Raw genomic sequence first — 24,736 nt, 5'->3', positions numbered from 1 at the left:
AGATAGGACTTTAAACTAATTAGAGGGGGGAAGGGTTCAATTGAAGGGAAGTTTAAAAAAGCAAAAAGAAATGAGAGAGCAGAGGTGCAGGGTAGTGAAGAGGCAAACGGTAATCAAAGTGTGATAGGAAGGGGCAGAAAATATAAGCAGAAGAGTGTGGCAGAAATTAGAACCAGAATGAATAATAATGGCAAAAAGTCAAAGCTTAAGACTCTTTATCTGAATGCATGCAGCATTTGTAACAAGATAGATGAGTTGACGGCACAAATAGAAATGAATAAGTATGACTTGATAGCTATTACAGAGATGTGGTTGCAGGGTGAGCAAGACTGGGAACTCAATATTGAAGGGTATTCAACGTTGTGGAAAAATAGGCAAAAAGGAAAGGGAGGTGGGGTAGCTTTGTTAATAAAGGACGGTATCAGTACAGTGGTGAGTAGTGGTATGGGTGCAAAATATCGTGATGTGGAATCAGTTTGGGTGGAAATAAGGAATAACAAGGGGAGAAGTCATGGATGGGAGTAGTCTATATGCCCTTGAAGAGTTGCCTCACTGTATGACAAAGTATAAATTGGGAAATAACGAAGGCGTGTAAGAAGGGTGCTACAATTGTCATGGGTGATTTTAATCTGCATATTGACTGGACTAATCAGATTGGCAGAGGTAACATGGAAGACGAATTTGTAGAGTGCATCAGGGATTGTTACTTAGAGCAATACGTTGCAGAACCTACCAGGGAACAGGCTATTTTAGATCTAGTAATGTGTAATGAGGTAGGATTAGTAAGAGAGATCGTAGTTAAGGATCCTCTAGGGGGTAGCGATCACAACATGGTAAAATTTCAAATTCAGTTTGAGGGCGAGCAACTCGGGTCTCAAACCAGTGACCCCAATTTAAACAAGGGCAATTACAGAGGTATGAAGAAAGAGTTGTTTAAAGCAGGCTGGGAAAATAGACTAAGGGGAAGGTCAATTGATGAGCAGTGGCAGACATTTAAGCAGATATTTCATAACTCTCAGCAAAACTTTATCCCGGTCAAAAAGAAGGACTCAATGAGAAAGATGAACCACCCGTGGTTAACAAAGGTGGTCAAGGAGAGTATCCAATCAAAAACTAAGGCAAACAAAGTGGCAAAAACTAGTGGTAGGCCACAGGATTGGGAATTTTTTAGCAACCGGCTGACTAAAAAGCTAATAAAGAGGGAGAAAATTGATTATGAAAGTAAATTAGCAAGCTTCTCAAGGTATAGAAAAAGAAAGAGTAGCTAAAGTGAGCGTGGGACCCTTGGAGGATGCGACTGGAGAATTGATAATGGGGAACGGGGAAATGGGAGATAATTTAAACCAATATTTTGCATCAGTCTTCATGGTGGAGTACACTATAAGCATCCCACAGATATCAGATAAGCAAGGAGCTAATGGGAGGCAAGATCTTGTAACAGTCTCTATCACAAGGGACAAAGTATTTGACAAACTAATGGGACTAAAGGCAGACAGGTTGCCAGGGCACGATGGCCTACATCTAAGGGTTTTAAAGGACATGGCTGCAGTGATAGTGGAGGCATTAAAATATTCCAGAACTCACTGGATTCCGGGAGGGTCCCAGTGGGTTGGAAAACCTCTAATGTGACGTCCCTGTTCAAGAAGGGAGGGAGACAAAAAGTAGGAAACTATAGGCCAGTCAGCCTAACATCGGTCGTTGGGAAAATGCTAGAGTCCATTATTAAGGAAGAAATAGCAGGACATTTAGAAAAGCTTAACACAATCAAACAGAGTCAACATGGTTTTGTGAAAGGGAAATCATGTTTGACAAATTTGCTAGAGTTCTTTGAGGATATAACAAGCAGAGTTGATAAAGAGGAACCGGTAGATGTAGTGTATTTAGATTTCCAGAAGGCATTCGATAAGGTGCCACATAAACGATTATTGCACGAGATAGGAGCTCATGGTATTGGGGTTAATGTATTGGCATGGATTGAGGATTGGGTAACTCACAGAAGACAGAGAGTCAGGATTAATGGGTCGTTTTCAGGTTGGAAAGACGTAACTAGTGGAGTGCCACAAGGATCAGTCCCAGGGCCTCAATTATTTACTATCTATATTAATGGCTTGGAGGAGGGGGCAGAGTGCAATATATCCAAATTTTCTGACGATACAAAAATAGGTGGGAGGGCATGTTGTGATGAGGACATAAGGAATCTGCAAGAGGATATCGATAGGTTGACTCGGGCAAAAACTTAGCAGATGGAGTTTAATGTAGGAAAGTGTGAGGTCATGCAATTTGGTACGAAGAATCAAATGGCAGACTATTATTTAAATGGAGAGAGACTTCAAAAAAGTGCAGCACAGAGGGATCTGGGTGTTCTTGTGCATGAAACACAAAACGTTAGCTTGCTGGTGCAGCAAGAAGGCAAATAGAATTTTGGCCTTTATTGCTACGGGGTTAGAGCTTAAAAATAGGGAAGTCTTGTTATAACTGTACAGGATGTTGGTGAGGCTGCACCTGGAGTACTGTGTACTGTTTTGGTCCTTGTATTTAAGAAAGGATATCCTGGCATTAGAGGCAGTTCAAAAGAGATTCACTCGGCTAATTCCTGGGATGAAGGGGTTGACTTATCAAGAATGCTAAACAGGTTAGGCCTTTATTCATTAGAGTTTAGAAGAATGAGGGGTGATCTTATTTTTATTAGAGAGGTACAGCACTGAAACAGGCCCTTCGGCCCATCGAGTCTGTGCCGACCAACAACCACCCATTTATACTAATCCTACATTAATCCCATATTCCCTACCATATCCCCACCATTCTGCTACCACCTACCTACACTAGGGGCAATTTACAATTTACCTACCAACCTGCAAGTTGGTAGAGCACCCAGTGGAAACCCACGCGGTCACAGGGAGAACTTGTAAACTCCACACAGGCAGTACCCAGAACTGAACCCGGTCGCTGGAGCTGTGAGGCTGCGGTGCTTGCCACTATGCTGTCCAAGACTCTTACAAGATTCTGAAGGGGCTTGACGGGGTAGATATTGAGAAGATGTTTCCACTAATGGGGGAATCTCAAACTAGGGGTCATAGTTACAGAAAAAGGGGGCACTTATTTAAAACTGAGATGCAAAGGAATTTCTTCCCTCAGATGATAGTGAATGTCTGGAATTCTCTACCCCGGAGAGTTGAGGATGCTAGATCACTGAAAGTATTTAAAGAGGAGGTAGATAGATTTTTGAAATATCGGGGAGTTGAGGGCTATGAGGAGCTGGGACGAAAAAGGAGTTGAAGTCTGGGGCAGATCAGCCATGATCTTACTGAATGGCAGGGCAGGCTTGAGGGACCGAATGGCCGACTCCTGCTCCTATTTCTTATGTTTTATTTATGGCCCCTAGTGTTGCCCTCCCCAACAAGTGGAAACGACTACTGTCCATCTGCCCTATCAAACACTTTCATTATTTTAAAGACCCGTGTCACGTCACACGTCAGCCTTCTAAAAGAATCTCAACCTGTTCAGTCTTTTCTGATTAATATAACCCCTCAATTCTGGTAGCATCCTTGATAATCTTTCTTGCACTTTCTCCAGTGCCTCTGTATTTTTTTTTTCTAATATGGAGACTCGAACCATGCAGTCCTCCCAAAAATGGTCTAATCAAGTTTCTACATAAATGTATTCATGACTTCTCTGCTTTTCTCTCCAGACATGAATTCCAGCGTGTTGCTTTCTTTTTTAATGGCCTTTTTAACTTGTGTTGCTACTTTTAATGATTTGTGTTATCTGTACCCCTAGATCCCTCTGTTTGTACAATCATAGAATGGTTACAACACAGAGGGAGCTCATGCGACCTGTTGTGTTCATGTCAACTCTCTCTATGAGCTGCTCATTTGGTCCCAATTCCTTGCCTTTTCCCCGTAGCCCTGCAATTTTTTTCTCTTCAAGTGATCATCCAATTCCCTTTTGACAGCCACAATTGAATCTTCCTCCACCACACACTACAGCACTGCATTCCAGATCCTAACCACTTGCTGTGTTAAAAAAAAATTTCCACATGTCGCCGTTACTCCTTTTGCCAGTCACCTTGAATCAGTGTCCTCTGTTTCTCAACTCTTCCACTTGTGGGAACAGTTTCTGTACTCTGTCCAGACCCCTTATGATTTTGAACATCTCTATCAAATCTCCTCTCAACTGTCTCTCCTCTAAAGAGAACAGCCTCAGCTTCTCCAATCTATCCATGTACCTGAAGTCCCTCATACCTGGAACCATTCTCGTAAATCTTTTCTGAGCCCTCTCCAATGCCTTCACATCCTTCCTAAAGTTCGGTGCCCAGAACTGGACACCATATTTCAGTTGAGGTTGAACCTGTGTTTTTTTTTAAGGTTCACCGTAACTTCCATGTTTTTGTGCTCTAAGCCTCTCTTTATAAAGCCCATGATTCCGTATGCCTCTTTTTCAACCCCTTTCTCAACCTGTCCTGCTGCCTTCATTTTTTGTGCGCATTGGAGAGGATAGCTTCCTGGTTCCCATCCTCCTGGTTCCCATCCTCCTGGTTCCCATCCTCCTGCCAAGTTATTTTGAACTCTCCCCAGTAGCACTAGCAAAGTGCCTGCAAAACATTGGCCCCGGTTCAGTTCAGGTGCAGCCCAGCTTGTGCAGGTCCCGTTTCTTCCATAACCAGTCTCAATGTCCCAAGAACCTAAATCCCTCCCTCCTTCACCATTTCTCAAGCCACACATTTATCTTCTCTGTCCGTGAATTTCTATACTCACTAACATGTGGCACCAGGAGTAATTCAGAGATTATAACCTTTGAGGTCCTGGTTGCTAGTTTCTTTCCTAGTTCCCTAAATTCTACCTGCAGGACTTTATCCCTTTTTCTACCCATGTCATTAGTACATATATGGACCACGAACACTGGCTGTTCACCTTCTGCGCTCAGAATGCACTGCAGCCGATCAGTGACATACTTGACATTGGCATTTGGTAGGCAACATACTATCCTGGATTCACACCTGCAGCCACAAAAATTCCTGTCTATTTCCCTAACTCTAGAATCCCCTATCACTATTGCTTCCCCAATCTTCCATTTGCCCCCATGTATAGCTGGGCCAGCCGTGGTGCCATGGACTCAACTCTGGATGCACTCCCCAGCGGAACCATCACTCTCACCAGTATTCAGAACTGAATACCGGTTGGAGAACAAGATGCATTCCATGGATTCCTGCACTACCTGCCTGGTCGTTCTTGACTGCCTTGCCGTCACCTATTCCCTCTGTACCTCCACATCTGGTCATCCATTCCTTCTCTGCCTGCAAACCTTTAAGTTGCATGGTGACCACATCCTTAAACATGCTATCCACGAAACTCTCAACCTCTCAAATGCAGCGCGCAGTGATGCCAGCTGCTGCTCAAGGTTCAAAACCCAGAGTTCCAGCTGATGACACTTCCTGCACGTATGATTGTCCAGGACAAAAGCAGTATCCTGGAGTTCCCACATGGAATAGGATCAGCACTCCAAGGGACTGAGATGCCCTGCCATGCCTCTATTTATTAGACTATTACCTGACTTAACCTAAATAAACTTGAGGCTTAAATAAATACAGACTCACCAGCTACTCACCAATTAGCTACATCATTTGTGCTAACCTCACTTTATTTTACCCCATTTAAATACTAATTTTCCAAGCAACATGTAGCCTGCTTACATGTAGCCTGTTTGTTCCTACCAAAGTGAACCACCACACGCTTATTTATATTAACATTAATTTGGCAATTACACACCCATTTAGAAAGTTTATCACTGTCTCGTATTTTGTCACATTCTTCCTCAGAATTAACTAAACCATCTCATTTTGTGCCTCTTAGCTAATTTTGTTTCTGCACAGTCACTGCTGCTTTCATCTTTGCTACAAGACTTTTATGTGACACTTTTGAAAATTCACGTCGATGCTGTGAAAAATGGGAACATTATGAGTTGCAGCAAAGAAAGGAAGTGCCCTAGTACTGATGGTGCGTAGCAATAACTTCTGTGCTTTTGCAGGAAATTAATGGTTTGGCTGAGGAAATGGTGTTCCTACCAGCAAGTAACCAGAAGAAGCTGGAGAAACGCAATCCAAAAGAGGTGATGCTAATCGTAGGGCTGATTATTGGGGCTGCTCTCCTGTCACTGATGATCGGGCTTCTTGTTTGGCATTTTCACTGTAAGTATATAACACAGCTGTTACGACTGAAGCGGAAGGAGTGCACTGTCTTTCTCTAGTTCCACTTCTCCACAGGTCACAATATATATTTAAATGTTTACCCAGTTACCGATGAGGTCAATTGTATACTCTATTTTTTTCAGAATAAAATTCACTAACCAGGTTTCTTTAATAAACAACAAAATTATTAATTTATTATAAAACAAGACTTAGTCAGTAAAGATGCAAAGCATTAACACACAGATTGAAATATGAAAGTTCCCTTTCAAATTAGCCCAATGCACGTGCATAGCCACACACCTATTAAAGAAGAAAAAATGTTTTCTCTGCAGAGATCTCTTTACAAAAAAAGACAAAAAATACTTTGGCCAAATACTTGTTAATTCTTAAGGAAAAGGATAAGATATGGAATGATATCAGTTGTCCCTTTCCTGGCGTCCCAAATACGTGGAGATGGCTGTCACTGGGATCTTTTGGAGCAGTTCTCTTCAGGCAACGTTGAGGTTTAGTCTGGCAGGCTTTCCAGGAGAAATTCAGCATCCAGGGTTTCAGCTATCACACACTGGATTTTCAGGGTTTCACAGAGAGGTGGAGAAAGGATGAACTGGTGTCTTCTCTCTCAGCAGGCTGATCACCAACTGACTCAAAACAATCTAAAACGAAACCAACTGCTGACCACCATAAATCTTGACATGTCACTTCTCTGTAAACAACTCCCCCTAGTCACCGAGGTTCCTGTTGTTTATTTAGCTTAAGACATCTGACATCCAGTAAGGGTTGTTTTTAAGCAGAAAGCTCAAGTCCTTCTGGTGACCTTTTTAAAAAAAAAAACAAAATCCAGCATCTATGGAATCACTTCAGTCTTCCAAATGAATCCATCTCCACAATCCTCAAACACGAGCACTCAAAAAATATTAAACGATGGAAGCACTTTCATAACACACTACAGTTAGACACTGGACTAAATATCCAGAGCACTGCACGTATAGCACAGAGTTGAACATACCGAGCATAATGTGCTTTGGCACAAGGCTAAATATTCAACAACAACTACTTGTATTTAATGTAATTAAACATCCCAAGATGCTTCTGATGAAAGGTCATTGACTTGAAACATTAACTCTGTTTCTCTCTCCTCAGACACTGCCAGATCTGCTGAGTATTTTCAGCATTTTCTGTTTCTTTTTCCAAGTTACCTAGGCCTGGGTGCATTGTATTAATTAGGATCCATATATCCTAGCAGTAAATGGGGAACAGAAAGGAAACCATAAGTAAGAGTCCAGAGTTAAAGTCATAAGTCCTGTAATAGGGATTTGACATAGCTAGGTTGAGTCAGCATGGAGCATCAGTGCACTGTTGTCTGAGTTTCGAGATGGGTATGGCCGATGCATAAAGTCTAGAAGCTATTGAAAGGGTAGAGTATCAGAGGAAGCACCGATGGAGATATTCCCATTGGAATGATAATCCATGAGGTGTGCAGAATTAGTTGCAAGGCAGAAAGATGATGGTGAAGTTGGAAGTCACCATAAAATTCAAAGGTGGCGGACAGATGTACTTCGGTCTAGGTGAGAGGAACAATTTGCTTAGAGCTGAACATGGTCAATTCTAGACAGGACACAGATTGAGACAGGGGGAATATGATGAATCACTTTTTGATGCAGTGGGTGGTAATGACCTGGGACTCTCTGCCTACAAGGGTGGTGGAAGCAGAGACGATCAATGACTTCAAGCGGAGGTTGGGTGGCCACCTGAGAGAAATAGACTTGCAGGGCTACAGGGATTGAGCTGGGGAGTGGGACTGACAACATAGCTCTCTGGAGAGCCAGCATGGAATCAGTGGGCTGAATGGCCTCCTTTTGTGCTGTATATGACTCTGTCTGTTTGGCAATGGTGTAAAATTAAGACTGATAAAGGAGGAGCTTTAGAAATGCTGAATAAGAATCATTCTTATTGCTTTCTATGCTTTGCGTTTCCATTAGTTCGGCCAGATAATCGAATCAAGAAAATGTACAGTGGTTACCTCAACATCAGCAACAGGCAGTTCACTGAGGACCTAGAGGACTCGGACTCTGAAGCATTTAAGAGCCTCGCAGCTACAGTTGAGGAATTCGTGAGTGTGCTTATACCATCAACCACGGCCGTCTACGTGACGGGTTTGGGTCAGGCCTGTATTCGGCGTCCAGCATTCAGGCTTGTGTTGGGTCGGGCTGGACTGTACTGTTTTGTTTAGTTTTTGTTTTAGTCTATGATCTTTTCCTGTTTCAAAAATATGTTTGTTATTTTCGGGTCGGGCATTTAAAAAAATTAAAGGGCTCGGGCCCGGGTAAGGTTAGGGTTGGCTGTTGTCGGGCCTGGGTCGTGTTTTATTTTTATACCCGAGCCAGGCTTTATAGAATGGGTTTGACAGAGTAAATCTCCCTCTACACTCCCAAGGCAGGTACAGCACGAGTTAGATACAGGATAAAGTTCCCTCTACGTTGCTCCATCAAACACTCCTAGGGAAGGTACAGCATGTGTTACAATCCCCATACCTGGGGTTTAAAGCCAGCCTGTCCACAGGCCTTACAGCAGGCGGTTACTGCTTGTCTCTTCATAATTTTATTGGCATAGATTAAATGTGGGTTTAGTTTGCAGTAAAAATAGATGAGCTGGTATTTAATTTGCTCTTTTCACTTTCTTTTACTTCAGCTTCAGCTCCAGTACATGACAATGGATGGATTGACTCCGTACTATGTCCAATCCAATGTTACTGCATTCAGGTAGGTTCACTCAGACCGTCTGCTCCTGGGGTGGGTTGAATCACTCAATTGCTGTACAGGCTCCATAATTACTGATTCCTGGGGTACAGGCTCCATAATTACTGATTCCTGGGGTACAGGCTCCATAATTACTGATTCCTGGGGTACAGGCTCCATAATTACTGATTCCTGGGGTACAGGCTCCATGATTACTGATTCTCGGCGTGCAGATTGTCGGTTCCCGGGGTACAATGCCATCAGCAAGCGCATCTCCTTTCTGTGAGATCTTGACACGTGATTCTTCTGAAAAGCCATTACAGCCCATCCTGATAGCATGCACACTGACATTCACACTCATGCCTTTTGCACCAGGCGTCACTGGATTGTGATCAGCAGCCTGAACCCAGATTGATGTCTCACCTCCTTAACTGGGTGCCAAAGTTAATTGCAGGTTGTCTGGGGATTGAACCTGGGGTCTTGCAACATTTGAAAATTTGGTTAATGTTATACAGGAGCAAGATAGCTGCTTGTGAATTGTTGTCCTTTACACCGAGATTGGCGAATTGCCAGTTAGATAGAACTTGCCTTGCATTCTCTTAGCTCTTTGAGCTTTGTGAACTCTTAAGGGTTGAGCATTTCTGGAATCTTTCTGACCTGATTGCTCTTCCTTCTCCCTGCAGTGAAGGCTCTGTGATTGCTTACTACTGGCTAGAATGTCGTGTCCCACCAGAGAATGAGGCTGAAATTGATAAAGCCGTTGCTGCTCTATCTATGTCGAAGCTTGGCAGGCTTGGCGTAATTGATAGTTATAAATCGTTGAGGATTGCCAACTTGGTGGTCGATCGTAAGTATTGCTTTTTTATCAGTGTGATTAATCCAGAGTGGATGGCTATGTTTGATTGAGGGTCCTGCAATTGCACCTACATTAACTAAATTTCAGTGTAAATTTTCTCTGATGGAGATGAAAAATTGTAGAATTAACCATAAATGCTCCTTGATTACTCTGGTACCTTCTCCTGCCAGGACCTCCCCTTGTTCCACCCTCCACCTCTTACCTCTCCTTCACAACATGTCCCTCCCTCCCCAACTCCCCACCCCCTACTTCGGCCGAGATATCCTCCTGCATTCCCCCTCTGCCCAGAGAGAATCCTCATCTTCAGTAATTTTAATCTCCATTCCAGTTCCTCTTGTGTTCTCTCTTCTGTGTTCACTGCTGTCCTGTCCTCCCGAAACCCCCCTCTCTGTACAAACTCTCCTACTTGTATTCATGGCCACCCCTTGACTTCCATCATCCAGCCACTTCTTGTATCCCATACCCACACCCCCTTCCAAGCCCACTTCCTTCTGTGTCTGCCCCTGAAAAAACAAAATTCTCTAAGTCACTTTCAAATTCCCAGCAGCCTAACCTTTGATCTTTCATTTGCCACAGTACTTCTCCATATGTTATTTGTGCAGCCATTTCCTCATCAGCACCTTTGATGCCCTTGTGCCCATCTAAGCCCATCCTGTTCATTTCTCCAGGTATGACCCCCATTCATCATAATTTCCTGGTGTACAAGGGGTGCTGATTTGAATGTCCGTGGCACATAACAGCTTTAACCATTGCTCAGCAGGTCTGGCTGGACCACACCAAGTACTATCAGCTCTCTTCTGAAACCATCCATTATACCAGGATCATCCTGGAGAACAAAGATGATCCTGGCTTCTTTTCATCACTACCACTCATCTGCTTAAACCCCTTTCCCTGCCCCCTACACCCTCACCTCCAACAATAGGTGCCAGGATCTCATGGACTTGTTATCTATGAGCCCAAGACCATCCATTTACCTGCTTTCCCCTCTTACCCTGTTCACCAAGCCAAGGATCCCCTGAGCTTGAATCCCTACTCCTGACCCCATGACTCCACTTCCATGGAACTGCTGAGCACTCTGATTCACTTCCTGCCCCTCCCCCACACTGTGCCAACCGGCATTGGAAATGTTTCCCTATTCTCAGGTATTTCTCCTCTCTTTCAAACCAGCAACGCTTTCTTCAAATCCCTCTGCCTTTGAAAATTAACACCCCATTTCCAGTCTCATTCTTCTTTCAATTCCTTCTATGTGCTGTTGCCTGACCCTAACATTAACTCAACTTCCTCTTCACAAATCATGTTTGAATGTCTTGAATTGGGTTTTTGGCCCTGCCACAGCACTGAAACGGCCCTATCAAAGTCATAAATGGCATCTTCTGTGACAACGGTTCACTTTCCCTCTTCATTCTCCTTGAGCTGTCTGCGGCCCTTGAAACCATCCTCCTCCTTGTCCATCTGGTTGGATCTACTCTCATCTGGTTTTAGTCTTACCTATCCACTTATAGCCAGGGCATCTCCAGCAATGGTTTCTCTTCCCACTGACTTACTTTGGGTTCCGGTCTGCCAAACCTCCCATTTAAAACGCTTATCCTCGTGTTTAAATACCTTCATGTTTTTACCTCTCCCTGTGACCTCCTCCAGCGCTACACTGCCCTTGAATTCTCCATTCCTCTTGTGTGCATTCACAATTTCTTTTGCTTGGACGCGAAGCTTTGTAATTCTCTCCCTAAAATTCTCTGCTTATCTCTCCTTTTAAGATGCTGCTTAAAACCTACCTTTGGTCCTAACATAACTCAGGGCCTGAGATATTGTTCAATTGCTAAGGGCGCAATATAAACATAAGGTGTTTTCTGAGCTCTCGACTCAGCTGATTGAAGAGAAATGGATTCCACCTAGAGGGAGGGAAATGCATTGGGTGCATTTCTTGTCCCACTGACCGCCTCTAGGTCCTGGTCTATCCAAACCTCCAATTTAAAAAGCCTTTGAGGTTTCTCAGTCACGATGTAATGCCTTACCCTATGTCATATTCCTGAGGAAGGCTGTTGTCAGTTTTGCCCTTTCAGAGGATCAGGATTGACTGGACTACTGTGCCCTAGGAAAATGGGGATTAGGATGGCAGATTGTCTCCAACATTCTTTATTCTGGGAGTGGCTCATTCAATAAATTGGCATTCAATAGTTGGCCTAGGTTTGAAGTTTAAAACAGTCGGTGGCGATTGGTAAAAATTTGTGGCTGTTCGGTTTGGGCCAAGTGAACAGCCATGGTAGACAGGGAGGGTTAGTGTTGGGGGGAGCGATGTGGAAGATCGGTAGAGGGGAGGGTGGGTGGATGGTGTGGGTTGGTGGTGGTGGGGGGCTGGTGGGGGAGTCTCGGTGTGGGGAGCATTCTGTTCCAGAATAGTGTTGATAATTGCACTTTGTGCTTTCAGGTGCCGATCCAAGGAAGGTGAAGCCACCAAAGGACAGTAAGTACCCAGAACCCTGGGTCTGAATGGAAGGTGTAGCTTGTGGCAAGAATCTTCCATCTGTTGTTCTTTGAACAGCAGTGAGGGGTTTGGTCTGCAGGCTTTAGGGGGGTGGGGGGCAGGGGCTTTTGGTTTCAGGGTGTGGGCTGGGTTTGAGCTCAGTTTCCTGCTGTTCTTGGTGATTGCCCAGAGACTGCACAGAATGCATTATGTGAAAAAGGGAGGGGCAGAATACTGATGGAAGATCAGTTCTAGTGTTTTATAATTTTCCAATTTTCTCTGACAGAAAGCTGCTCTTACGACCTTCATGCAGTGTCTGATAAGATCAGCACATTCACCTCACCTGGTTTCCCGAATTCTCCCTACCCTGCTGATTCCTGGTGTCAGTGGGTTATACGGGCAGATCCTGACTATATCCTTGAACTCAACTTTGTGACCTTTGACCTGGAAAAAATCTGCCAGAATGACTTTGTCACTGTTTATGACTCGCTGAGTCCAATTGAAAAACGAGAAATAACAGAGTAAGTGTAGTCACAAGCTGCTTGAAAACTGTCCGATCAAAACAAGCCTTTTCTCTGCTGGGTGCTGGTTGAACTGTTCTCTATATTTGCAGGGTTGAATTTTCTTGTTTCTGTTCAATTCAGTTTTTCCCAATTGGTTATGAGATTGTAGCTCCTCCTGTATTTCCCACAGTACCCTCTAATCTGCTTTGCACTCGGAAATAATCTGCTTGGTGCTGGCAGGATAGTCTTCATTCTGTGATTCTCATGCTGCGTTTTGAGGGGATGTTGGACCTTATTGAAAGTCACTACCTTGAAATGGCAATTCTCAGTCTGGAACAGGGACGTTTTAAGCATACATAATCCATCTGAAACTCCAGGGCAGTCCTGAGGGATCACTGCACTGTCAGAGATATGTTTTTTGGATGAGACATTAAAGCAAGGCCCCTTCTGCCTTCTTAAGTGTACGTAAAAGATCCCATGAGAAGAAGAGCACGGGAGTTCTTTTTGGTGTCCTGGCTAATATTCATCCTACATCCAATACCTAAAAATAGATTATCTGCTCATTATAAAATTGCTGCTTTTGGGAGCTTACTGTATGCAAATTGGCTGTGGACTTTTTTACAACACAACAGTGACTATACTTCAAAAATACTTCATTGGCTGCTTTGGGACATCCTGATATTACAGTATCGGTCCTTCTACCCACTGGTTGATCTCCTGTGACTCACTGGAGAGTGAGCACAGAATGAGTCTTCCTTCGAGAGACTTAATTATGTTGTCTATGAGAGTAGGGATCTGAAACTTGAGTCCATCTAGTGGTAGAGTTGTTCAGCTGTATGTGTGACTGTGACAGGGCACTCTTTCGTGGTTGGTGCTGTCAAGATGCCACCTACAGGCATGACTGGTGTATAGCATATAGCAAATGTAACATATCTGAGATGTACTAATAGAGCCTGTGCTTTATTTGTTCTCACTGGCCAGGCGTTGTGGTGTCTATCCTCCAACGAATGCACTTAAGTTGATGTCTTCTCGCAACGTGATGCTTGTAACACTAATAACAGACGATGATGAGAATTACCCAGGATTTAAAGCGGAATTCAGACAGCTTCCAAAGAAAGAAGGTAAAACATCTCATCGCAGTCTGAATCCAAGTAAGACCTGGGCGCAGGGCAGTGGACTGTGGCCCGAACAAGGACCTTGTCCTGAATCTGGACTAGGTCCCAAGTGAGAGTGACACTGATGCTTATCCAGGATTGGATTGCAATTTAGTCCTCCCTTGTTTTCCTGTCCTTGATGCGAATGGTGGCCATATTATAATGTGATGTAAACAAGAGAAGAACATTGTATAATGTAATTTCTCATGTATCTTTAGCAACATTTGACATCAGGGGTCAGAGAGGCCTGTTGAATTGCTGGTGACCAGTGCCGGTTTGGGGGTGTGATGGTCAATGAGTTCAGCTGTATGGTCAATCGCAAAGCAATCATGCCGTTGGTGAAGCTGTCAGGATTTTGTTCTTCATTTTCCTTTCCTTCTTGCTATGAAGACTAGCAGAGTGAGATTCTTTCCCCTTGAGGTTCCCCTTCTCCTGTTGAAGCCCCTCCCTCTGGTATATTGACTCTGATTCCATGTTGTTGTGGCTGTTTAGTTGTTTTTGATGTATTTTATTGGAAAAAAAATAATGCAAATGCTCACTAGTCTCACATCTCATTGATTTGTAATGTTTATGGGTCGGGTTCCCTCCATCCTGCTGACATTTGCTGGTGTAATTGGGGGCCAGCCCCTCCTCAGAGCCACCCATTGGGATCATGTGTTCAGGTGCTGCTCCTGTCTCTTATGTGATTTCCTGTTGCAATCTCTGGTTCTGATGGTTTCTCTCTGTGTCCGTTCAATCCAAGTGTATCTGTACTTTTGCAGATGTATAACAGTTCCCCACTATTTGTTTCTGATAGATTGCACAGAAGTTCTGCAAGGATCTGGGATTTTCTCTTCCCCATACTATCCTGCCTATTACCCACCTCGATCAGACTGTACCTGGATCTTGAGGGTAAGAATGTACCATTTAATTTATATTGTAACCTTTTCTTCCTACCAAAATGCATTACTTCCTACTTCTCTGCGTTACCTTGTGTCTAACCATTTCACCAGTCTGTCGTCCTGAAGTCATAGAGTCATTTACAGCACAGAAGGAGGCCAGTCGGCCCATTGAGTCCATGCTGGCTCTCCAGAGAGCTATAGTAGTCACTGTTGCAATGTGGGAAATGCGGCAGCCAATTTGCACACAAGCTCCCATAAACAGCAATGCAATAATGACCAGAGAATCTGTTTTTTGTGATGCTGATTGAGAGATAAATACTGACCAGAACATCAGGGAGAACTCCCCTGCTGTTCTTTGCAATAGTGTCATGGGATCTTTTAAATCCACCTGAAAGGGCAGAGAGGACCTTGGTTTAACGTCTGATCCAAAAGACAGCACCTCTGACAGTACTGCACTGGAGTGTCAACCAATTTTGTGCTCAAGTCCAGGACTGGGATTTGAAAAGTAGAAGGGCAGAATTCATCTAAGAAACTGTTATAGCACTGAAGAAGGATTGTTTAAATGAGAGATCAAAGTTCCCAATCCTCCCCTTCTTTGAATTAGGTCTGTTATTGCCACTATATTGTAGTCCCAGGTGGCAACTTGTGCTTACAGCTCACCAACTTCTTTGACCTGCTAAGTGCATTTACGCACATAAGCTCCAAATCCATCTTAGGCTGGCTCACATTTCCCACCTACCTGATTTCCCCAGGCAAGATGGGTTGAAAGGCCTCCTTCAGTTCTGTAAGTTTCTGTGATTCACTGCCCTAGGAGTCTGAAGTCCTCCCTCCTGCACCATTTCTCCAGCCACATTTTTTTTTTATTCATTCACGGGATGTGGGCGTCGCTGGCCAGGCCAGCATTTATTGCCCATCCCTAATTGCCCTTGAGAAGGTGGTGGAGAGCTGCCTTCTTGAACCGCTGCAGTCCATGTAGGGTAGGTACACCCACAGTGCTGTTAGGTAGACTTCGTAGCGGTTAGGTACAACTGAGTGGCTTGCTAGGCCATTTCAGAGGGCATGTAAGAGTTAACTACATTGCTGTGGGTCTGGAGTCACATGTAGGCCAGACCAGGTAAGGACAGCAGATTTCCTTCCCTAAAGGACATTAGTGAACCAGATGGGTTTTTACAACAATCGACAATGGTTTCATGGCCATCATTAGACTAGTTTTTAATTCCAGATTTTTATTAAGTTCAAATTCCACCTTCTGCTGTGGTGGGATTCGAACCCATGTCCCCAGAGGAATACCCTGGGTCTCTAGGTTACTAGTCCAGTGATAATACCACTACGCCACCGCCTACCCTAAAATGTTAACCTGTTCCTACATTCACTAGCACATGGCACTGGAAGTAATACAGATGTTACTTTTGATGTTGTGCTTTTTCCTTTCCTCCTGGGCTGCAACCCTTTTCCTTCCTACATTATTGGTTTCCATATGGACCACGTTTTTTGGTTGTTTCCCTTCCCCATTTAAAATGTTCTGTACCCTCTCAGTGATGTCCTTTATGCTGGCACCAGGAAAGCAACATACTGAAGGTGACAATTGCAGAAAGATTTGTCTATTCCCCCTGACTAGTGAATCTTCCAATAACTCTGCATTCATGCATTTTACTATGCCCAGCCCCATGCAGTCTTTGCCACATGGTGCTGTGGATGTGCTCTAGACTACACTCCCCTGAGATGATATCACCTCACTTTGTGCGCTGAAAACCAGTTTGAGTGTGCCACACACTGCGTGCCTCTTTCTACCCTGTTAGCTGGCCATCCACTTACTATCCTCCTAAACTGTCTGTAGCTAAGGAGGTGAGCATCTCCTGGAACCTGCGCTGTAGGAAATTTTCAGTCTCCTGTGTGCCATGCTGTCACTGGAGGCACTTCCTGCACATGTGGTTATCCATGAAGAATCCTGGAGTTCCCACATGGCACAGGAATTGCAGGCTGCTGTCCCATCATTTTACTTAAAATTCTATCTCCTTGTGTTATATATGTTTCAGTTTACCAGATTTTTAATAAATGCAATTTAATCCCTTTAATTTTGGTATCCTCTACTTGGTTAATTTTAATTTTAACCCCCTTAGATCTAATTATTTACTCCTAATTTATTTGTTTATTTATTTACATTTGACTCTTGGCTTAAAATACTATGCACCTCCTTCCATGTCTGTTCCAAGTTTCCATCACAACTCCTAACAGATTCTCCCAACTTTTACACAGGCCTTTGCGTTAGCAGATATCTTGCCAATATATAGCTTTTAGTAACAAACTACTTACAACTGACAGGCGCAGCAGTCAGTGCCTAGTTAGGGATCCACTTACAGTTGATTGTTAACTGTTGTAAAGCAAAGTAAGAAAACTAGATTAAATTTCGCTTTGATAACACATTTATGCTCTGGTTAGGTCACATGATTATTGCGTCCAGTGCTAGTTACCACACTTTAGTGGGGGATGTGAGGGTTCTTGAGAGGGTGCAGAGTAGGTTTATCAGAATGGTTCCAGGACTGGAGGATTTTATTAACAAGGTTAGGTTTGAAGAGCTGGAATTATTTTTGGAGTAAATGAAGCTGAGGGGAGATTTGTTAGAGGTGTTCAAGATTATGACCAAGGTTAGACAAGGAGAAACTGTTCTCATTAAACAATGGTACAAGGACAAGGGGACACAGATTGAATGTTTGGGGAAGGGGATGTGAAAAAGAACTTTTTACACAGCAAGTGGTAATGACCTGGAACTTGCTGCCCACAAGGGTGGTGGATGCAGAGACAATCAATGACTTCAAAAGGAAATTGGATGTGCATTTGAAGCAAATAAACTTGCAGAGCTATGGGGATCAAGCGGGGGAGTTTCATAGGATGTGGGAGTTGATGGCCAGGACAGCATTTATTGCCCATCCCTAATTGCCCTTGAGAAGGTGGTGGTGAGCTGCCTTCTTGAACCCATGTGGGGTAGGTATACCAACAGTGCTGTTAGGGAGGGAGTTTCAGGATTTTGACCCAGCGACAGTGAAGGAAAGGTGATATAGTTCCAAATCAAGATGGTGTATGGCTTGGAGGGGAATTTGCAGGTGGTGGTGTTCCCATGCATCTGCTGCCCTTCTAGTTGGTAGAGGTCACGGGTTTGGAAGGTGCTGTCTAAGGAGCCTTGGTGCATTGCTGCAGTGCATCCTGTAGATGGTACACACTGCTGCCACTGTGAGCTGGTGGTTAACGGAGAAAATACTTGTAGATGGGGTGCCAATCAAACGTTCTGCTTTGTCCAGGATGGTGTCGAGCATCTTGAGTGTTGTTGGAGCTGCACCCATTCAGGCAAGTGGAGAGTATTCCATCACACTCTTGACTTGTGCCTTGTAGATGGTGGACAGGCTTTGGGGAGGCAGGAGGTGAGTTGGTCATTGCAGGATTCCTAGCCTCTGACCTGCTCTTGTAGCCACGGTATTTATATGGCTACTCCAGTTCAGTTTCTGGTCAATGGTAACGCCCAGGATGTTGATAGTGGGGGATTCAGCGATCATAATGCCATTGAATGTCAAGGGGAGATGGTTAGATTCTCTCTTGTTGGAGATGGTCATTGCCTGGCACTTGTGTGGCACAAATGTTACTTGCCACTTTTTCTTATTGGTTCATGGGATATGGGCGTTGCTGGTTTGGCCCATTTATTGCTCATCCCTAATTGCCCTTGAGGAGGTGTTAGTGAGCTGCCTTCTTGAACCACTGCAGTCCATATGGGGTAGGTACACCCATAGTGTTGTGAGGAAGGAAGTTCCAGGATTTTGACACAGCGACAGTGAAAGAATGGCGATACAGTTCCAAGTCAGGATGATGTGTGGCTTGGAGGGGCACTTGCAGGTGGTGGTGTTCCCATGCATTTCCTGCCCTTTTCCTTCTAGGTGGTAGAGGTCGCGGGTTTGGAAGGTGCTGTCTAAGGAGCCTTGGTGCATTGCTGCAGTGCTTCTTGTAGATGCATTGGATTTTATCAGCCCAAGCCTGGATATTGTCCAAGTCTTGCTGCATTTATATACAGCCTGCTTCAGCATCTGAGGAGACACAAATGGTGATGTATGTTGTGCAATCATCAGCGAACACCCCCACTTCTGACTTTGATTGAAGGAAGATCATTGATGAAGCAGTTGAAGATGGTTGGGCTTAGGACACGACCCTAAGGAACCCCTGCAGTGATGTCCTGTAGCTGGCATGATTGACCTCCTACAACCACAACCATCTTCCTTTGTGCTAGATATGACTCCAACCAGCGGAGAGTTTTCCCCATGATTCCCATTGACTCCAGTTTTGCTAGGGCTCCCTGATCCCATATTTGGTCAAATGCTGCCTTGATGTCAAGGGCAGTCACACTCACTTCATCTCTTGAGTTCAGCTCGTTTGTCCATGTTTGAACCAAGGCTGTAATGAGGTCGGGAGATGAGTGGACCTGATGGAATCCACTGAGTGTCACTGAGCAGGTTATTGCTAAGCAAGTGCCACTTCATGGGACAGTAATTTGCTGGGTTGCACTTGTCCTGAGTTTTGTGTACGGGACATATTTGGGCAAGTTTCCACATTGCTGGGTCGATGCCAGTGTTGTAGCTGGACTGGAACAGCTTGGCTAGGCGCATGGCAGGTTCTGGAGCACAGGTCTTCAATACTATTGCTCATAGCCTTTGCAATATTCAGTGCCTTCAGTTGTTTTCGATTCACTCCGCGTGATATCAATATTGGCTGAAGACTGTCATCTGTGATGCTGGGGCCTTCCAGAGGAAGCCAAGATGGATTATCCACTCGGCACTGCTGGCTGAAGGTTGTTGCAAATGCTTCAGCCTTATCTTTTGCACTGATGTGCTGGGCTCCCCCATCATTGAGGATGGGGATATTTGTGGAGCCGCCATTCACTACTGGATGTGGCAGGACTGTAGAGCTTAGATCTGATCTGTTGGTTTTGGGTTGGCTTAACTCTGTCTATAGCATGCTGCTTAGCAGGCAAATAGTCCTGGATTGTAGATTCATCAGATTAACACCTCATTTTGAGGTATGCCTGGTGCTGCTCCTGCCATGCCCTCCTGCACTCTTCATTGAACTCCGACTTGATGGTAATGGTAGTGTGGGAGATATGCCGGGCCATGAGGTTACAGATTGTGGTTGAGTACAATTCTGCTGCTGCTGATGGTTCATAGTGCCTCATGGGTGCCCAGTTTTGCATTGCTAGATCTGTTTGAAATCTATCCCATTTAGCACTGCGGTAGTGCCACACAACGCGATGGAAGGTATCCTCAATGTGTAGACGGAACTTTGCCTCCATAAGGACTGTGCGGTGGTCATTCCTACCAATACTATCATGCACAAATGTATCTGCGGCAGGCGGATTGGTGAGCACAAGGTCAAGTATATTTTTCCTCTTATTGGTTCCCTCACCACCTACCGCAGACTCAGTCTAGCAGCTATGTCCTTTAGAACTCAGCCAGCTCGGTCAGTAGTAGTGCCATCAAGCCAATCTTGATAATGGACATTGAAGTCCCCCCCCCCCCCCCAACCTGCCAGAGTACATTCTGTGCCCTTGCCACTGTCAGTGCTTCCTCCAAGCACAGTTCAACATGGAGGAGTTTTGCTTCATCAGCTGAGGGGGGCAGTAGGTGGTAATCAGCAGGAGGTTTCCTTGCCCATGTTTGACCTGATGCCATGAGACTTCATGGGGTCTGGAGTTGATTTTGAGGAATCCCAGGGCAACTCCCTCCCGACAGTATACCACTGTGCTGCCACCTCTGCTGGGTCTGTCCTGCCAGTGGAACAGGACATACACGGGAATGGTAATGGTGGTGTCTGGGACATTGACTGTATGTAAGGTATGATTTGGTGAGTATGACTATGTCAGACTGTTGCTTGACTAGTCTGTGGGACAGCTCTTCCAACTTGGCACAAGCCCCCAGATGTTAGCAATGAGGACTTTGCAGGGTCGACAGTGTTGGGTTTGCCATTGTAGTTTCTGGTGCCCAGGTTGATACCGGGTAGTCTGTCTGATTTCATTCCTTATTGATTTTGTAGTGGTTAGACACAACTGAGTGGCTTGATAGGGCATTTAAGAGTCAGCCACATTGCTGTGGGTCTGGATTCATATGTAGGCAACACTAGGTAAGGACAGCAGATTTCCTTCCCTAAAGGACATTAGTGAACCAGATGGGTTTTTACAGCAATCGACAATGGTTTCATGGCCATCATTAGACTAGCTTTTAATTCCAGATTTATTAAGTGAATTCAAATTCCACCATTTACTGTGGTGGGATTTGAACCCATTCCTCCAGAGCAATACCCTGGGTCTCTGGGTTACTAGTCGAGTGACAATACCAGTATGCCACTGCCTCCCCTAAACTCCTCATTGGACTGACAGGAGTTCTCCAAGGAGAGCCAGCATGGACTCGATGAGCTAAATGGCCTCCACTGTAAACTATCTGAATGAATTCACACTCTCCCCAAAGTCCCATCACCTCTCTGTTTAGCAAATTCTCCTCTCTGTTCTTCTGAATTCATGAATTATTTCAAGCCAGTAGAAGAAATAAGCCCTGTGGCCCCTCCCCCACCCCGCAACCACCCTGTGCTGGACCCTGATCCCTAGGTGTTGTGACTGTGTCACAGTTCATCTTCTGGCTGCAATGAATACACCATGATAATCCAGTGAACATCAACGCAAGCTCGAGGAACAGCATCTCATCTACCGATTAGGCACACTACAGACTGCCGGACTGAACATTGAGTTCAATAATTTCAGAGCATGACAGCCCCCCACTTTACTTTCATTTTTAGTTATTTTTTCTTCCTTTTTTTTGCATTCCTTTTTACATTTTTTGCATTTATTTCATTTCATCTTAGTTTGTTCAGTTTGCTTACCCACTGTTTTTTTCAGGTTGTTTTTCTTCAGGTTTGCACTTGCTGATGTTCTATATTCAGTATATTCACACCTAATCTGTACTAATGCTTTGTCTTTCAAAACACCATTAACATATTGTTTGCCTTTGCTCTGTGACCTTTTGGTCAGCTATGTGGCCTGGTCCAATCTGCACCTTCTCCTTTGTTATCTCTTGCCCAACCCCCACCTCACTTGTTTATAATCTGTGACTTTTCTAATATTTGTCAGTTCCGAAGAAGGGTCACTGACCCGAAACGTTAACTCTGCTTCTCTTTCCACAGATGCTGCCAGACCTGCTGAGTGAATCCAGCATTTCTTGTTTTTGTTTCAGATTTCCAGCATCCGCAGTATTTTGCTTTTATACACCATGATAATAGTTGCCCCTGTCTCTGTGTCCTACAGTTGTCAGTTAGTATCTGTTATGAGTGACTGTTTTGGGGTGTGGACTCTTACTGAGATGGGGGCAGGGCTGAGTTTCTTTTAGTTATGGTCACAATGTACAAAGATAATTTTAGATAAAAATGCTCTGCTTAAGATGACCGAGTGTTTTGTAGCAAACTTCCTCTATACTGCTTTTGTTTGCTATAATCACACACTTTACATAGGATTACATAGGATATACAACACAGAAAGAAACCACTGGGCCGAAATATGCCACGCCAGTGTTTATGCTTCATTTCAGCCTCCTCCCAACCTTCCTCATCTAACTATACCAGCATAACCCTCAGTTCCCTTCTCCCTCGTGTACTTATCTAGCTTCCTCTTAAATGCATCAATACCACATGCTAACCACTCTGGGGTAGCGAGTTCCACATTCTCTCCACTCTTTTGGTAAAGAAGCTTTTCTAAATTTCCTATTGGATTTTTGGGTGACTATCATATATTCACGGTCTCTCGTTATGCTCTTCCCGGCAAGTGGAAACAGTCCCTCTTACTCCATCGAAACCTTTGAGAATTTAAAAGCTTCAATTAAGGCACCCCTCAGCCTTCTCTTTTCAAGAGAAAAGAGACTTAGCATTTCATCCTTTCTTGATGGGTATAACCTCTCAGTTTTGTATTATTTACTATCTACATTAATGACTTGGAGGAGGGGGCAGAGTGTAATATATCCAAAATTGCTGATGATACAAAAATAGGTGGGAGGGCATGTTGTGATGAGAACATGAGGAATCTGCAAGAGGATATAAATAGGTTGAGTGAGTGGGAAAAAGCTTGGCAGATGGAGTTTAATGTAGGAAATTGTGAGGTCATGCACTTTGGTAGGAAGAATTTTTTTTTATTCATTCATGGGATGTGGGCGTCGCTGGCCAGGCCAGCATTTTTTGCCCATCCCTAATTGCCATTGAGAAGGTGGTGGTGAGCTGCCTTCTTGAACCGCTGCACTCAATCTGGGGTAGGTACACCCACAGTGCTGTCAGGAAGGGAGTTCCAGGATTTTGACCCAGCGACAGTGAAGGAACGGCGATATAGTTCCAAGTCAGGATGGTGTGTGACTTGGAGGGGAACTTGCAGGTGGTGGGGTTCCTTGTCCTTCTAGTTGGTAGAGGTCAAGGGTTTGGAAGGTGCTGTCTAAGGAGCCTTGGTGCGATGCTGCAGTGCATCTTGTAGATGGTACACACTGCTGCCATGGTGTGTTGGTGGTGGAGGGAGTGAATGTTTGTAGATGGGGTGCCAATCAAGCCAGCTGCTTTGTCCAGGATGGTGTCGAGCTTTTCGACTGTTGTTGGAGCTGCACCTATCCAGGCAAGTCCTGACTTGTGCCTTGTAGATGGTGGACAGCTTTGGGGAGTCAGGAGGTGAGTTACTCGCCGCAGGATTACTAGCCTCTGACCTGCTCTGGTAGCCACGGTATTTATATGGCTACTCCAATTCAGTTTCTGGTCAATGGTAGCCCCGAGGATGTTGATAGTGGGGGATTCAGCGATGGTAATGCCATTGAATGTCAAGGGGAGATGGTTAAATTCTTGTTGGAGATGGTCATTGCTTGGTACTTGTGTGGCGCGAATGATACTTGCCACTTATCAGCCCAAGCTTGGATAGTGTCCAAGTCATGCTGCATTTCTACACGGACTGCTTCAGTATCTGAGGAGTCACGAATGGTGCTGAACATTGCAATCATCAGCGAACATCCCCACTTCTGACCTTATGATTGAAGGTAGGTCATTGATGAAGCAGCTGAAGATGGTTGGGCCTAGGACACTAACCAGAGGAACTCCTGCAGTGATATCTTGGAGCTCAGATGATTGACCTCCAACAACCACAACCATCTTCCTTTGTGCTAGGTATGACTCCAACTAGCAGAGGGTTTTCCCCGATTCCCATTGACTTCAGTTTTGCTAGGGCTCCTTGATGCCATACTCGGTCAAATGCTGCCTCGATGTCAAGGGTAGTCACTCTCACCTCACCTCTTGAGTTCAGCTCTTTTGTCCATATTTGAACCAAGGCTGTAATGAGGTCAGGAGCTGAGTGGCTCTGGTGGAACCCAAACTGAGCGTCACTGAGCAGGTTATTGCTAAGCAAGTGCCGTTTGATGGCACTGTTGATGACACATTCCATCACTTTACTGATGATTGAGAGTAGGCTGATGGGGCGGTAATTGGCCGGGTTGGACTTGTCCTGCTTTTTGTGTACAGGACATACCTGGACAAATTTCCACATTGCAGGGTAGATGCCAGTGTTGTAGCTGCACTGGAACAGCTTGGCAATGGACGCAGCAAGTTCTGGAGCACAGGTCGTCAGTACTATTGCCGAAATCAGAAGGCAGACTATTAGTTAAATGGAGAGAGACTCCAAAAAAGTGCAGCACAGAGGGATCTGGGTGTTCTTGTGCATGAAACGCAAAATGTTAGTATGCAGGTACAGCAAGTAATTAAGAAGGTAAATGGACTTTTGGCCTTTATTGCTAGAGGGTTGGAGTTTAAAAATAGGGCAGTCTTGTACAACTGCATAGGGTGTTGGTGACACCGCACCTGGAGTACTGTGTACAGTTTTGGTCCCCATATTTAAGACAGGATATGCCAGCATTGGAGGTAGTTGA

At 44.6% G+C, this 24,736-nt stretch overlaps 1 protein-coding gene across 1 annotated transcript in view; it reads left to right on the top strand.

Moving 5' to 3' along the window:
• The first annotated feature begins 6,030 nt into the window (after positions 1-6,030).
• Positions 6,031-24,736, top strand: part of LOC137381338 (suppressor of tumorigenicity 14 protein homolog) — a 47,287-nt gene continuing 28,581 nt past the window's right edge. Inside the window, exons 1-8 of the mRNA XM_068053760.1 lie at positions 6,031-6,184; positions 8,164-8,294; positions 8,873-8,943; positions 9,603-9,766; positions 12,201-12,236; positions 12,523-12,757; positions 13,721-13,860; positions 14,690-14,784. Of these exons, the coding sequence (XP_067909861.1) occupies positions 6,049-6,184; positions 8,164-8,294; positions 8,873-8,943; positions 9,603-9,766; positions 12,201-12,236; positions 12,523-12,757; positions 13,721-13,860; positions 14,690-14,784 (1,008 nt within the window). The 5' untranslated portion in view covers positions 6,031-6,048. The remainder of the gene's footprint in view (positions 6,185-8,163; positions 8,295-8,872; positions 8,944-9,602; positions 9,767-12,200; positions 12,237-12,522; positions 12,758-13,720; positions 13,861-14,689; positions 14,785-24,736) is intronic.

Source organism: Heterodontus francisci, chromosome 22, assembly GCF_036365525.1.
Source record: "Heterodontus francisci isolate sHetFra1 chromosome 22, sHetFra1.hap1, whole genome shotgun sequence".
Classification (NCBI taxonomy): Eukaryota; Metazoa; Chordata; class Chondrichthyes; order Heterodontiformes; family Heterodontidae; genus Heterodontus; species Heterodontus francisci.
Note: the sequence above shows the minus strand (reverse complement) of the source record. Positions and strands in the feature narration are given on the sequence as shown.